Raw genomic sequence first — 15,838 nt, 5'->3', positions numbered from 1 at the left:
GCCTGGTTTATGCTAATATTTTAATCCGTCCCCCACCCTGTAAAACCTTTGTTTGCCCAGGGGCCCTGACTCTTCGCAACATTCTTACCTGGCTCCCTTTTCTTCATTTTCTTTGCACCAGTTTTTGTTTGTTTGTTTGTTTTCTTTTTCAAGGCAGGGTTTCTCTGTGTATCCTTGGCTGTTTTGGAATTTTGTAGACAAAGCTGGCCTCCAACTCACAGGGATCTGCCTGCTTCTGCCTCCCAAGGGCTGGGATTAAGGGTGTGCACCACCCCTGCCTGGCTACTGCAGGGGCAATTCTTTTTTAAACCAAATAATTTGGTCATACCCCAGCCAAGAAATGACACAGTCGCCACCTTAGTTAAACGTAAAAACCGCTGGGCATGGTCTTGCATGCCTTTAATCCAAACACTCTGGGAGTCAGAGGCAGGCAGATCTTTGTGAGTCTGAGGCCAGCCTGGTGTACACAGCAAGTCTAGGACAGCCAAAGGCTACACAGAGAAACCCTGTCTCAAAAAACAAAGCAAACAAACAAAAACTAAGAGTGAAAACCAAGAGCACTTCCTGTCTCAGAATGCTTGCTTCTGGATCTGTGGTAAAATTTACCATGTCGAGACACTTTGATTGGAGTGTTGGTCCCTCTCTTAAAAAAAATTTTTTTTTATGGCTCCAAAAACATTTTTCTAACATAGGTCACACCATTTTGAGGAACCTGTAGAGCCATAGCCTCTGCAAGCCCCTGCACCTGGGACTCAAATAACCCTTGTTTATGCACTTAGGAAGCAGCTCCAGGGAACTGCTCAGTCGCCAGAAGGATGTTACTCACCAATGTGCATTTTGTGAGAAGCTGAGGAAGATAGCAGCAAAGGAGAGACCCCGGGAGTAGGGCAAGGGGCCTGAGGGTAACTGAAGAAGGATTGCCCCTTCTGGTGAGGGTGATATTTGCCCAGCAAGACTGCAAGGCTGTTATGTGTACCGCTGGCTGCATCACCCCCACCCCCCACCCCACCTTGCCACTGCATTGGGCTGTATTGTGGCGTTACTCTCACCCTGTGTGCTGCTGTCCACTCAGAAGTTATGTACAGAGGAGCTGAGTTTCTCTGTCTTTGTTTGTCTTGTTTTGATTTTTGTTGTTTTTCGTTTGTTTTTGATTTGTTTGTTTGTTTAGAGAGGGCTAAAGGCGTGTGACACCATTTTGAGGTTTGAGTTCTTTTGTTGTTGCTATAACAAAATACCAGAGGATACTGCTATTTCATGGAAAACAAACAAACAAACAAACTCAAGATTAGCTGGGCTTGGATGGTAGTGCACGCCTGTGATCCCAGTGCTCAGTGAGGCAGAGGCAGGCAGATCTCTGTGAGTTCAAGGCCAGCCTGGTCTACAAAGCGAGTTTCAGGACAGCCAAGGCTATACAGAGAAACCCTGTCTCGAAAAACCAAAAAGCAACCAAACAGACAAAAAGTTTAGCCAGGCGGTGGTGGCATATGCTGTTAATCCCAGCACATGGGAGACAGAGGCAGGTGGAGCTCTCAGTTCAAGGCCAGCCTGGTCTACAGAGTGAGTTTCAGAACTGCCAGAGCTAAAAAATAAAATAAAGTAAAAAAAAAAAAAAAACAAAAAACAGAGAGAAACCCTGTCTTGAAACAAAACAAAACAAAACAAAACAAAAACAAAAAAAAAAAAAAAAAAGGAAAGAAAAAAAAGGAAGTCCAAGATTGTGCTGCCCCATGAGTTTGGCCACTGGAAGTATACTCAATGTAATAGATAAGAGAAGTTGAAGCCATCTGAAATTTAGAATTTAGGTTCACTCTTCTTATAACAATCTGTTTGCTCGTTTTGTGTTTTAAAAAGAGATTTGTTTTGTTTTTATGTTTCCTTTGTATGCCTGTTTGTGCACTAAGTACATGCCAAGTGCCCTTGGAGGTCAAGTGAGGTGGTCAGATCCATGGGACTGGAGTTGATAGTCGTGAGCTATGATGTGGGTGCTGGGAAGGGAGGCTGAGTCTTCTGCAGGAGCAACAAGTTCTCTTAAGCACTAAACCATACATCTCTGTAGCCCCATAACAACCCATTTTTTTTTTTTTTGTGGAGACTCCACATAGTCCCAGAAACCACCTGGTTCATCCCTTCTGAGGTTGGTGCTCTCAGTGACCTTCCTATCTACACTTAGGCCCCACCTGTTAAAGCTTCCGCTATGCCTTAATATCACCTAAAACACAGTGAGGGATGGGGGATACAGACAAGTTACTTTTAAGTTATAAGCCTTTAGACCAAGAGGAACCACATGGGCTATATGAAGAAATCAGAGTGTCCTACGGAGGTTCTGGGCTTTTTTTTTTTTTTTTTTAATTTGTTTATTATGATCGTTTACTACAATTTATTCACTTTGTATCCTGGCCGTAGGAGGTTCTGGGATTTAAGTAGGATGCCACACAATGTGTCTCTGAATGCCTTCCATTCTTTCTGCTTATAGATCCGGATTAAAAAGGCACTTTAGGCCAGGTGTGGTGGCACAAGCCTTTAATCTCAGCACTTGGGAGGTAAAAGCAGGCAGATCTCTGTGAGTTTGAGGCCAGCCTGGTCTATGGAGTGAGCTCCAGGGCTACCAGGGCTACCCAGAGAAACCCTGTCTGGGTGGGTGTGGGGAGGCGCTTTGGATTAGGTCAGGCCACCCAGGGAGGAGAGGATGTATGTTGCAGGGAGAGGAGGTAAGTAACACTGTAAGGTTAACATTCTCCCTCTCCCTCTGCCATGGCAACCAGCACACTGCAGACAGAGGCTGCTCCCATCCACCTGCTGATCATAGGCACCTCATGATGGATGTGCAGTGCGCCAGAAACAAAGATCTGCAGCACAGCCAGCCCCTTCTGACTGATGGAGGAGGAGACTGCCACTCCAAGCTCTTGAGCAAGCATGAGGGCAGCTCTTGGCTGGGACTTCCTCTCCCCTCTATCCTATGTCCAGTACCCTGCTTCCTGGATCACCCTTCACTTTCACATATGTCCTTTTTCTTTGCTTTTCTTTTCTTTTTTTTGAGACAGGGTTTCTCTGTGTAGCAGCCCTGGCTGTCCTGGATTCCCTGTGTAGAGCTTTGAAGTCACAGAGATCTGCCTGCCTCTGTCTCTGGAGTGCTGAGATTAAAGGTGCCCCTTTTCTTGTCCTCTTCCTTTTGGTGACTCATGACCCCAGGTAGCTCCTATCATGAGAAAGGATGCATTTCCCCACAAAGGGAAAGACACTTTTTGAAACCTCTTGTATCTAAAATTGTAGTGAGGCTGTGTAATGAAGTCTCTGTCAGTTACAGACAGCATACATCACCATGATCCCTAAAAGGAATCCCCTAGACGCCTATCACCTCCAATTTGCTAAATATGATAATGATCACAGACCAATGAGTGACTTACATGCGTGCTGGCACAGACAAACCTACTGTGCTGCCAGTCATCTAACAGCACAGCACAGACAAGCCCGGTGACTGTTATTCCTATCATTTAGTATACAGTCCCACTTGAAGACAGTAAAATAGTGTGTTAGCTGTTGCTATAGCATAAAACCTGGGAGTTTAAGACAGAAAATAGTTATTTTTGGCTCACAGTTTTGTGGATTTCAGTCCCAGAGCAGTGGCGACAGTGAAGCAAGGATGAAAGTCGAAAAAGGTGCAGGGTTTCTATCTCTTTAAGGACATACTCCCAATGACATGGCGTATTAGGCCCTATCCTATAGATCTCTTGCTTCATCATATCCCAACAATACACAGAGTGACACACTTTTGGGGTACAGTTATCCAAACGATGGTGAGGAAGTATTAATTCGTGTTTTCTGTGTATCTTCACGGTAAAAACATACCGCACGGCTTGGGGTTAACCAACACACAACACTCAGGCTTGCATGGGCACACTATGCAATGCTCACAGCAATGTAACTGCCTAAGGAGACATTTCCCAGGATGTATGCCTGCTGGTACATGCCTATGCATGGCTCACTGGCTGGGTGAAGGCTACGCTAGTTTTCCTTTAGCATTCCCAAATCTGTTTCTCTGACCCTAGCAACCACCCCAGCTGGGAGAAGTCCATTATTCTGACTCAGTTTGTAAGTGAACTGTGACTAACATCAGACCACTTTCCCTGATACTCAGAAATTCAAGAGCAGTAAGATACAGCATGGGCATCTTCTCTCACACCCTCCCTCTCCATGGCCCTCCTAACACATGGTCTCTGATTGTCAAGACTTTCCTTGGACTAATTCATCAGTTATTTTTCTCTAGCTACCATGTCAGGGTTCCTATTAATGGACTAAAGCACTTTCTGGTTGATTCTTTAATTATCTTAATCTTCTTCTCTTTTCTATTTTATGCGGTTGTGTATTCTTTCTGGTTAAAGTTCTCTCCAGTCTTGTCACTGAACACTCTGTCATTTATATGCTTGCTACTTTCTTCTAAAGCTCCTAGAACTCTTTTACTCCTGGATATTTCTTCACACATATTTTCCCTTTCTAGACTGTGGTATCATTTTAAATTTCCCTATTGATATTATTGGTAGTTTGGTTGATGTTTACCTCTCTCTACATGGCTTGTTTCCTACAACTTACTTTAATACAAACACATTTTAAAAACCTACCGTGGCTTTGTTATCTCCTGATGCAGGCTTTCTTGATGTGTCGGGTCAGCTCAGCTACTTCAGCCCTTGCCTGGGAAGGGCTGAGATGGTTTAGAAAAAGTTCTGTGTCAAGTGGAACCTTTCACTGTGGCCTTCTCTGTATTGTGCAAACTGGACACCCGAACAGCTAAGAATGTCAAGATGTGCAGATCCTTCTTCCACTTGGCCTAGCTTGCTCAGCCCAAAAACCTCTCTTAGTCTCCAGGCTCCCTGAGCCATGAACTCCCTGAAAGGGTCTCTTACTTACCAGGCAGGTGAGTACTTGCCCCTGATCCCAGGGTCCTGCCATTGCCTCTGTCACTCCCTTCCAGGACAGGTCTTTATCTCCTTTACATACACGCAGTCTCTGCTGGGGAAGACGAAGGGGCAGCTGTGAGACTGCACAGGGCTGGCATCCTATCTGAGCATCCCTGAGAACAGACTGTATAACCATTGTTATCTCTTTTTTCCTTTTCTTCAGTTTTTTTGAGACAGGGTTTCTCTGTGTAGCCTTAGCTGTCCTAGACTTGATTTGTAGACCAGGCTTGCCTCGAACTCATAGAGATCCACCTGCCTCTGCCTCCCAAGTGCTAGGATCAAAGGCGTGCACCACCACAGCCTGGCTAACCATTGTTATTTCAAGTCCCTTTCCCTTCCATGTCCAGAGTTTCCCAGTGCCATGATTTGTGAACCTTGGGGGAGAACTTTCCTCCTATATCAGGCTTTCATTTCCTTGGGTTTATAGGCACTCTTCAGCTTTCCAGGCTGTTGCTGCTTCCTCTTCTGCCCCTGTCCTTGTACATTTCTGTCTTAGAGTTGAGGTTGTTTCAGACTCCAAATGGAAGTTAAAGTAGACCTGACTACCACCCTCAGCCAAAAGCCTCACCCAGCATTAATCTCTTCATGGCTCACTTGGCTCCTACTCGGTCCATCTGGGGCTTGTGACAAGGCCAGGCTTGAGACCCCCAAATATTGAGTACCTGATGATTAATATTATTATTAATATGATTCACGGTGAGGACTCGAATATAAAATGCACCTGGGCACAGAGGAAACCCTTTGGGAGAACACCATCAGAAGGAAGGCTTGAATGGGCCATCTCAGGACATGAGTCCATTGACTCAGGCCGTCATAGACACCTATGATGTAGGAGTCCGGTACCTAGAATAGTGACGTGTCAGTCACCCTGTCATAGTGCAGGCAGAGCCCACAGGGAGGATAGCTCCAAAAGGCTGTAGAATCTGCATCCACCCAGCCTCACCCAGACCCCTAGCTGCAGAGGGCCAGGAAGGAATGCCATGGCCAGAAAGGTTGTATAGGGGCCAGCTCTTTCCCAATGAAATGACTGTCTGTGTGTGGCATGTGGTGGGAACAGAGGAACATTCTGAGTCACCACTTGGTCAGGACAGTCTCTTAAATGTCATCAACACAATCTGCCTGGAACAAAGATGACTATTTTCTGCCATGTCAAGACCCTCCTACAAAGCCTGATCCAGCTTCTCCAGGAGATGGAAGCCCAAAGGTGAGGAAACTCAGGGGTGCTCAACCAAGTTTCACAACTGAAAGTTCCAAATTGCTCAGTTTCTCCTGATTATCAGATGCCTGTCTTTTCTATTCTACGCTCCCATTTAATTTGGTTCTGGAGTCAGAACCAAGGCTCTTAATTTTGCCAGTGATTGCCCCTGCTTTACTCCACTAGGATGGACCATCTGGTGCTCTCCCTGACTTGTTGGTGGCTGACGTGTTTCAAGGCATCACCCACAATGAAAAGCAGAGGCTGCTGCCCCTATTTCCACAGGTCAGAGGTCAGCTGCGGCCAGAGTCCTGGTTGTGTTAAGATTGCTTCAAAGGCAGTAAGAAGCTATGGTCTCTCTGACGATAGCCTGGTGTTTTCGGAGAGAAAGAATATGAATGCGTGTGTCTAGCAAGGTGGCCTGGTTGGAAGGCCGGCGGGGCTCAGCGGAGCATTTCCTTCAGAGGCCCAGACAGTGAATGGGTGGGACGCCCTGGGCGGGGTCCTCGCAGCTGGTGGTGTTTGAAGCCTCCACGACCGCGGTGGGAGAGGGGCGGCCTGGAGAAGTTGGCAGCAGGCCTGGGGCAGGAAGGGGGAGGAAGAGGCCCCGCGTTCCCTGAACAGCCGCGACCGCAGACCCAGCACGTAGCTCACACTCTCAGCACTGGCAGTGGTGGGCCCTGCACCAGCTAGGTTAGCATAGGCTCAAGGACAGTGCGGCCGCGCGGGGGCGGGGCGGCACCGACGGTGACTTGGCTTTCGCTAGGGCTGCGCCGAGGACCAGAGCTCAACAGAGGCAGTGTGAAGACTGCAATGCAAGCCCGGCTATCCGAGAACTCCTCGGCGATGGGGTGAGGCGCGGCAGTGTCCCGCCCATAGGCGAGGCCGGCCGTTTAGGTCCCGCCTGGACGGATACGCTACCTCGCCCGCACTCCCAGCGGGCGGAGCGACCACAGGGTGCCCTCCCCAGCGTTGCCATCCTCACGCCAACCCACAGCTGCCGGTGCACAAAAGCTCTGGCTTGGAAAGGCCCAGCGGGGTTCCCGCTGCGGGAGGCACGCTCCCCAGCCCTGCGCCGCTACACCGTGGCCCGCCACCCTCGGACGTCATGCGTCAGCGTGCCCCGCGCCCGGCTCCGATTTCCGCCCCTCCTCCTGCAGGCCAAGGGGCACGCCCATTGGCGCGCGCAGGTCCCGCGGCCACTAGGGCCCTCTAGATGCCCGGATTGGCTGGATAAAGTACTCAAGAGCCAATGGCGTTCGCGCCTGCCGTTGGCCACGCCCCTCCCAAGGCGTGGGCGCGCGACCGCGCCGTCCCTCCGGTGCGCGCTCCAGGCTCCCCGCCCCCTTCGTGCGCGCTGCTCCCTGCGGCCGCTGCCGCCTGTAACCTGCGCCGCCAGGATGTGGCTGGGGGCTGACGTCGGGTCCAGATGTGGCCCCGGCCCCGCCCACCCCCGGGGCCGGTCCGCCCACACGGAGCCGCGGCGCGCACGGAGGCTGTCCCGCCTGCCACAATGCACGGTGGAACTGCGACCGCCACTAGCAGGGGTCGTGCCTAACGTCGCCGCTCGATATCCTTAAGACAGGCCGGCTCTGACGCCGCACGCGGACCCTCCTCGTTGGAGCCCCCCATGCGCTCACCCTTCAGTGCCCGGCCAGGGGGACGCGGAGCCGCGCGGGTGACGGCAGAAGCGGCTGCGCGCCCAGCCTAGCCCAGCCCAGCCGGAGAAGAGGGCGCGCCGCGCCCCCGCCCCCCGCCGCTCTCCCGAGGCCGTGGGTGCGGATGCGCCGCTGACGACTCCGGCGAGAGCACCGAGCGTCCGAGCCCGCAGCATGGCAGCCGCCGCCTATGTGGACCACTTTGCCGCCGAGTGCCTCGTGTCCATGTCCAGCCGCGCGGTCGTGCACGAGCCGCGGGAAGGGCCTGAGCCCCGGCCCGAGGGCGCGGCCGCCGCCGCCGCCGCCGCCGCCGCCCCCACACTGCCCCGCGTTGACGAGCGCCGCGACGGCAAGGACAGCGCCTCGCTCTTCGTGGTGGCGCGGATCCTAGCGGACCTCAACCAGCAGGCGCCGGCGCCCGCCCCCGTGGAACGCAGAGAGGGGGCTGCCGCGCGCAAGGCGAGGACCCCCTGCCGCCTGCCGCCCGCGCCCCCTGCTCCGCCGCCCGGTCCAGCGGAGCCCGCCTCCCCGGGACAAGCAGGCGCGCCGGCCGCGCCCCCCAGCCCGGCGTGGAGCGAGCCCGAGGCGGTACTGGAGCCAGAACCGGGCCCCGCGGGGAGCGGCGAGCCCGGACTCAGACAAAGGGGTCGGCGGGGCCGGAATCGCGCGGACCTCGAGTCCCCGCAGAGGAAGCACAAGTGCCACTACGCGGGCTGTGAGAAAGTTTACGGGAAATCTTCGCACCTCAAGGCGCACCTGAGAACTCACACAGGTCAGTGGGGCGTCCCGGACGCCGCGAACGCGCGGACTAGGGACTGCTCGGGGGCCGGCCACGCCCCCAGAGCTCCGGGCCCAGAGCGAGAGGGGCCGGGGCCGGGGCCGGGGGCGGGGAGCCGCGAGCGGAGGGCGACCGCGGCCGCGCCCCTGCCCTGGCGTTCTGGCCTCGCGTGACGCTGGCCGGGACGCTCGGAGCCGGCGCCCTCTCGGCGACCGCGCCCCCATCGGGCACGCCCCCTCCCGGCTCTTGGGGCGGGGCCGCGGGGGTAGATGTCGTCATCCGGGCTGCGGGCGGCGCGGGCAGGTGCGCTGGAGGTGGCTGGGGGGCGGCCGGCGCTTCCCAATTGGGGCGGAGGTGCTCCCGGAGCTGGAGCCTCGCCATCCTCCTCCCCGGTCCTCCGGGCGCGCTCCGGCGGGGGAGGGGCCGCCGGGGCGGGCGAAGTTCACGCGGGGACAGGGCTCGCTACAGCCACTCGGCACATTCTTCGCTCTCCTCTTCCTGTAATTTTTCCAGCGCTCTAAGGTTTAATTTGTCGCAGCCCGACCCAGCGGCGGCGCTGGCGGACGCGGGGGGCGGTTCCAGGCCTTGCTCCCCACCCGCGGCTCTTTGTGGGAGCCCCAGCCCATCCGGCCGGCGGGGGCGCGCCCGGCCGCAGCGGGCTGCGCTGCCGGGCGGCACTTTCTCTAGAAAGGCGTGCTTCGTTCGCTGCCTCTTCTGGTCCAACTCTCACCTACTCCTGGGCAGGGTGAGGGCAGGTGGCAGCTGTGTACCAGGAACCTGAATCTCGGGGTGGCTCAGGGTCACTCGCTTCTGTAGTTCCCGAGCACCGCTTCGCAGCGCTTGGCCGGACTCTTGGTAGTTGATTCGAGTGTGGAAGTCCTCCCCCCTTTATTTTTGGTTTTAACAGGAGGGTGCACACGTTCAGCTTTTATTTCCTTTGGACTCTGGGAAACTTCTGTAACAGTTAACTCTTTTTACAGTTTTGAGGCAAGTTCACAGCAAAAACACTTAATTCCGTTACTTTGTTACCAAGGTCTGTTCTTTTTTTGTTGCTAAAACAGTTAAAAGTGTCTCACCAAAAAGCACTAGACACTGAAGCCGCGGAGACTAGAGCTCAAGGCCTTTCTTTCTGCTGGTATAGTCATAATGGGGCGTGCCCGAGCTCCGCCGACGTCTAGGCCAGGGGGTCTCAGGAGAACTTTTCCCACAGAGGCCAGGGGTCCCAGCTCTTCCCCGTGGCCGCTCGAACCACGTGGCAGGTGATTCGTGAGCGGAGCTGGGTCATCTCCAGGCGTTCGGAGTCAAAATTAGTGGTGTGTGAGCCTAGGAGGTGGGTGGGGTTCCCAGTTCTGCTAGGGAGAGCGGCTGCCGGGGTGGGTGTGGCCGTGGGGGAGGAGCAGAGTTTGGTTCAGAACCTGATGGACCAAGAGTGCCTGGTGGGGGCGGGGGTGTTCGGCGAGCAGCTATCGGATTGAGAAATCTTGATGCAGAATATTTCCCCGCGGTTTCCCACTTGAAACACCCGGTAGCCGAGCTTGTGAAATGCAGAGGGCTTGCCCGAGGGGAGGGGTTGGACGTCGTGGGCGGGTTGGGACCGAGATGTTTTCCTTGTTGGCTCGCTCCGCCTCTCAGTCTCGGTTGGCGTTTAGAAAACGTTTGGGGGCGCTGGGGACCGCATCTTCCGTAGTGGAAAGGGAGCCGTTCTCTTCGGAGCGCCAGGAAACTCAGAGGAGGTAGAAGAGAATGGAGCTGGCCTTCTTTTGAGTGCCGTGTAGTGTGCTATGTGGTCTGTTTTAAGAGTAGGTGACACGGGTGCCGCTGTCCGTGCGTGATAGATGGAGGGAGTCTGCACCGCCGGGGCGGCTGTAAGATTCCAGGCCTTCTTGGGAGCAGGGTTTGGACATCTGTAGATGTCTAGGCTGCGTTTTATTTGGTACCCAGGTGAGTCTGATGACGAGAGTTGCACATCTCTCATGCCTGCCTCTGGGTGGAGTCTGGTTCAGCCTCTGATCTGGGAAGCCATTGCCAGACCTTGCAGGGCTTAAATAACTCAAATTCATAAGGGAAACGGAATTTGTTGGGCGAATCCAGCAAGGTGGCTCCAGGGAGTGAATTACACCCCTCTGGACATCCGCTTGGGCTCAGGCTCTGGGGTGGTTGTGGTTTGGTTTCGGGTCACAACGGGACAGTGGCTGACTGAGAGGCCTTGCCACATCTACTCCACCGGAATACTCCCTCGAGAATAAGAGTTGTGTGGCAGGAATGATTTTTTCACCACTTTAGCCAACAAGGTAGCCAGCAACTCACTATGCACCTGCCACCAAACCATAGTGAAAAAGCTGGGGGTGGGGTGCTGTATGTTTAGTGCCCTTGGGAAGGGCCAGGGTCCTCTGGTATGAAGGCTCTCTGCCTAAACCGCTGTTTGCAAAGAGCTTGCTTAGCTGCAAGGTAATGACCCTTCCCTCCCTAGTAGTCCTGTGGATATTTCAGTAGTCAGTGTTACAGCAAATGCACAGAACAAAGAAATGCCACAGCACAAGCCACTTGTCTATTTAATTGGGACCTCTCAGCCCGAATTTGGTGAATTTGCTAACCTTAGTTTTGGTGGAGCAAGTTGGTTGAGAGGCTGGGGCGTTCGAGGTGGAAATGTGATGACTCTCAGAAAGCTTACTCCATTGAGCTGCAGGCTGGCCTGCATCTGGAGAGCCCTGCCTGGTCAGTGGGCCTGCTGTGGAATGGTGGGTCACTCAGTCCTCACAGATGCCCTGAATAGATTCCTACTGTCTCCTTTTCCCATAAAGAGGTGTTTTCAAAAATGATTTTCTGCTGTTATCATTCTAGTATCTAGAACCAGTATTTTTCTTTTTGTGCTGCCTGGGCTGGGCTGCTTGGTTTCTCTGGGTGCATCCTGAGGAAAGGTAAACACAGTGTTGGGTATAGTTCTTCCCTAGCAGCCAGGAGTGAGGCTTGTGGTCACTCCTGCTTGGGATGGGGGGTGGCTGCTTGGGATGGGGGGTGGGAAGTGGAATAGATCACTCTGAGCTGTCTCTGCATTCATCTAAGGGGGTGTGGGGGTGGGGGGTAGTTAGCTGAAAACATGTCCTTCCCCACTAAGCAGGGATTTGATTCTGCATGAGACTCTTAGACAATGTGTTTCGGTCTCCTCTCCCCAATGTGCACGCCGAACTCAGACCCAAGATGCTGCTGGCCCCTCTTCTCACTAGTAGGTAGGTACTCTCTGACACAGTTGCCAGGAGGGCAGCCTGTTGGCTTGAGCAGGACTTCTTCCACCCAGGGCAGAGGCAAGCTCCTTGACTGGCAGCCTTTTGTCCAGAAACACGCCTACACCAATGGCTCCCAGCTCTGTCTCAGTCCCCACGGCGTGAGTGGTCTCTTTTGAACCTTTACAAGTAGCACAGAGAGCTGTCTCGCAGCTACCCATTGCTCCCTGCACCGTGCCCCTCTCTCCCAGCCTCCTCTGGGTTGGCACGTGTGCTTACCTGTGCGGCCACACTGGCATTTAAGAAGTGCACGAGTAGGATCCTCTGCGGGGCTTGTTCCATGCGTTTACTTAAAAGAGACTGTACTATATTTTGTGGTGTGAGTGTTCTGTGGTATGGTCAGTTATATGCCCAGGCCATGACTTTTGTGACCTCCTGTCATCCACTGAAAGCACAGCTGGGCAGCAGGTTCTGAGGTCTCTAGCTGGTAGGTGACTGTTTTGATGCAGAGGAGCTGGTGATTCTGTAGAGACCTGGTGGTGACCGAACTCAAATGGTCTACAAACTGATTATAGAGCATGTGGGGCCTGTTGGCTTGAACCAGCTGCGCTTCTTTTCTCCCCTGGGTGTGGGGGGGGAGACCTGCTGGGTCACCACTGTCTCCCAAGAGTTTTTAGTTCTTCTTTTGCTTGTGTAGAAGAGAGTTTTAGAATCCAGAACCACGTTGGACTGTTCCAGTCAGGCTCATTCCCACGTGCTCCATGCCTGCTCTCCTGGCTTCCTTAGCTCTGGCTTTTTCAGGCCCTTGGAAGTACTCACTCAGTGTTCAGTCTCTGTGTCAGTTAGCTGTGCCTCTCTGCACAGAGGCCACTTGCCTGACTGGGGCCTGGGGTGTGCTGACAGGCAAGAGTAAGTCACAGGCTAGGGCTCACTTCAGAAGAGTCCTTGGACCTGGGGTGCACACTGCTGGGGAGTCCTCCAGAAACGGACCTTGCTGTGCAGGCATCAGAATGAACTGGTGACAGCCTTTCTACCCCCAGGTTCCTCCCGATCGCTCCTGCTGCTACATAACCTTTATCCTGACATAACCTTTATCCTGTCGTTATTTGCTTCTTAGATGAAGCGAAGGGAAGGGAACGAGGTAAATTATTTCCCAGAGCTGTTAGAGGCGAGGGAGGAAATAGGCAGTAAGTCACTTACAAACACACTTGTGTATGTGTGTACATTTAAATACATACCCCAAGAAAGCAAGGAGCAAGTGCTTGGATGTGTGTGGAGGGGCAGGTCATCTCTGTCCTGGAGGCTGCATTAGAGACTCTGCAAACCACCATTTCTCACAGAGATCCTCAGATACCAGTGCACTCAAGTGTATGCAGTTTGTACTTTAAGAAGGCAGTTGAAATGGTTCTTGAAAACTTCCAGAGTAGTGCTTTTCAACCTTCGTAATGCTACAACCCTTTAATTTCGACAGTTCCTCATGTTGTGGTGACCCCCAACCGTAAAAATTACTTCATTGTTAGTTGATAACTGCATTTTTGTGACTGTTAGGAATAGCAGTGTAAATATCTGTTATGCAAAATATCTGATATGTGACCTGTAGGGGTCACGACCCCTCAGATTGAGAACCATTCATTGATCTAGCACAATAGGGTCAGTTCTCAGCCACATGTCCGACACTCCCATGCTACATTCTGGATGGTAGGCATCTTTGTACTTCTTCAGAAGGACCCTAGGGTGTAGGGTTTGTTTGTGTTTGTGGTACTGGGGATCAAAGCTGGGTAGGCATGCTAGGCAAGCATTCTGTCACTGAGCTGCATCCCAGGACTTTTTACCTTTTGCCAAGGCAAGATCTTCCCAAGTAGCCAAGGGTGGCAGTACCTTTTGGTCAACCTCATTTCAGGAGTGCACAACTCCAATGAAATGAAATAAAAGAAACGAGGTTCTTGTGTTAACAAATGCCCACACCACAGGCGAGGGCGCATCTAGGGTTTGCGCTGGGCTACATGCTTCTGAGTTTGGGCATACCTACCCACCATGTGCTCCTTTGCCCCTCTTTTTGGACCAGCATTCTGTGTGACACAGCTAAGCAAGGCACTCATGCCCTCCCCCGCGTTTGAATGGCTGCTCCCAGTGCTTAGGGGTAGGGCAGCAAGCTTCGAGTGGTCTCCACAGACTACGCAGTTGATACTGTGCCATACTCTGCTCTCTTAATCTATCTTCCCAAGGCTCTTTTTAAACATTATCAGTGCTGTCTGTATTTAGTTTCTCTAAAGAGTCCCAAAGTTTCCACACAGGATCTATCTAGGCAACACGCTTTGTCCTTGGCTGCCTCAAATCTAGAACAGTGTATCTTCTGGCCATTTGAGAAATTGATATTTAAGATAAGGTTTGTTTGTTTGTTTGTTTTGTTTTGTTTTTTTAGATTTTTCTGAGTGTATGAGTGTTTTGCTTGCATGTATGTTGTGTACCATGTGCGTCCCTGGTGCCCAAGGAAGTCAGAAGAGGGCATCAGATCCTCTGGAACTGGAGCTACTGACTGTGAGGCATCATGTATGTTCAGGGGACTGAACCCAGGTCTTCTGTAAGAGGAACAAATGCTCTTAACAACGAGTCATCTCTTCAACTTGAGACACTTGACATTTTAGACGTGGTGCTCAGTCGGGTACACACCTTTAATCCCAGCAGAGGAGGTGGAGGCCTTTGTGAGTTTGAGGCTAGCCTGGTCTAGCCTGTCTAGTCCAGGACAGCTAAGACTACACAACGAAAACTTGTCTCAGAAAACCAAAAGAGAAGGGGCGGGGGAGTGGAGGAAGGAGAGAGGAGAGGGAGCCCAGTTAAGGGAGCCTACTTGTCTTGAGAAGATCCCACTGACTGATTTTATTCTTCACATATAGAGCTTTAAGAAATTTGACCAGCAGGGCAGTGGCGTCACATGCCTTTAATCCTAGCATTTAGGAGGCAGAGGCAGGTGGGTCTCTGAGTTCAAGGTCAGCATGGTCTACAAATGAGAGTTCCAAGACAGCCAGGGCTACACAGAGAAACCCTGTCTCAAAAAACAAAACAAAAAAGGTTGACCAACATGTCCCTGGTAATGTTGGGCATCTCTGTCAGGGAGAAAATGTCAGCTAGCTAGATCACATGGGTAAGATGGCGCTTGTTGGGTCCCCACTATACAGGGACATATTTTTCTAAATAATAACAGCCCCATGGGCTGGTGCTCAGAGCCTGGCCACATGCCTTGTGCTCATGCCCTTGCATACCCTGCTTGGCTTATCATCTTGTAACGTCCTTGACGGAGCAAGTGTCTGATGTTTGGAGTCTCTGTTTTTGATGCCTTTTAAAGTCAGAGTATCCTGAGGGAACTTTAGACACCACCCCTCCCCAAGCAAATGCACCAGAGCGTTGCTCACAATGAAAGTGCTGCTAGGTGCATTCATGGTCATTCTTGGCCAGGCCTCCTGTACCCTCACCTGTCTTGCTCTTGAGTCTGGGTGGTTGCTGTCACCAGCACCTATAAGGTCCTGGTGAGACTCTTACCTGCTTTCAGATAAGAGCCCCCCATGTGCCCACTGAGTCTGGGCTTTCTTTTGCTTGTATTTGTTTTTCAGCCTTAAATGGTATTTTTCTCAAGAAGTCAGCTTCCATTTAAAGTAGAAATAAGCATCCCTCTGCCTTGGAAGTTTAGGAGTTGGCTGTGCTCTGTGAGCAAGATTGGGGCAATAGCGCAGCTGCCACCCAGTCTCTAGGCACAGAGTGTAGAAGGCTGCAGCCATTGTTTTAGGCCAGTGTAATGGGGACTTGAACCTCACCTTTTGATTCTCCTTGGCAGGAATGGATTGGATATAAGGTACTTGTTGGAAGCTGGAGTGATGATGACTGAAGCGAAAGCTCTGCCTTTATTCCTTGAGTGTTTGTCTATATACCTGTAAGCACACATACATGTACACGTGTTGTGAAATTTGAATGATGAATGACCCCCCCCCCCATACTCTCTGGCATTTGAATAACTGGTCCTTAGTTAATACCAGTTTGGG

At 52.3% G+C, this 15,838-nt stretch overlaps 1 protein-coding gene across 1 annotated transcript in view; it reads left to right on the top strand.

The window, feature by feature from the left end:
- The first annotated feature begins 7,496 nt into the window (after positions 1-7,496).
- Positions 7,497-15,838, top strand: part of Klf13 (KLF transcription factor 13) — a 51,247-nt gene continuing 42,905 nt past the window's right edge. Inside the window, exon 1 of the mRNA XM_021658130.2 lies at positions 7,497-8,577. Coding sequence (XP_021513805.1) covers positions 7,980-8,577 — 598 coding nt within the window. The 5' untranslated portion in view covers positions 7,497-7,979. The remainder of the gene's footprint in view (positions 8,578-15,838) is intronic.

This window comes from Meriones unguiculatus, chromosome 14 (genome assembly GCF_030254825.1).
Source record: "Meriones unguiculatus strain TT.TT164.6M chromosome 14, Bangor_MerUng_6.1, whole genome shotgun sequence".
Classification (NCBI taxonomy): Eukaryota; Metazoa; Chordata; class Mammalia; order Rodentia; family Muridae; genus Meriones; species Meriones unguiculatus.
Note: the sequence above shows the minus strand (reverse complement) of the source record. Positions and strands in the feature narration are given on the sequence as shown.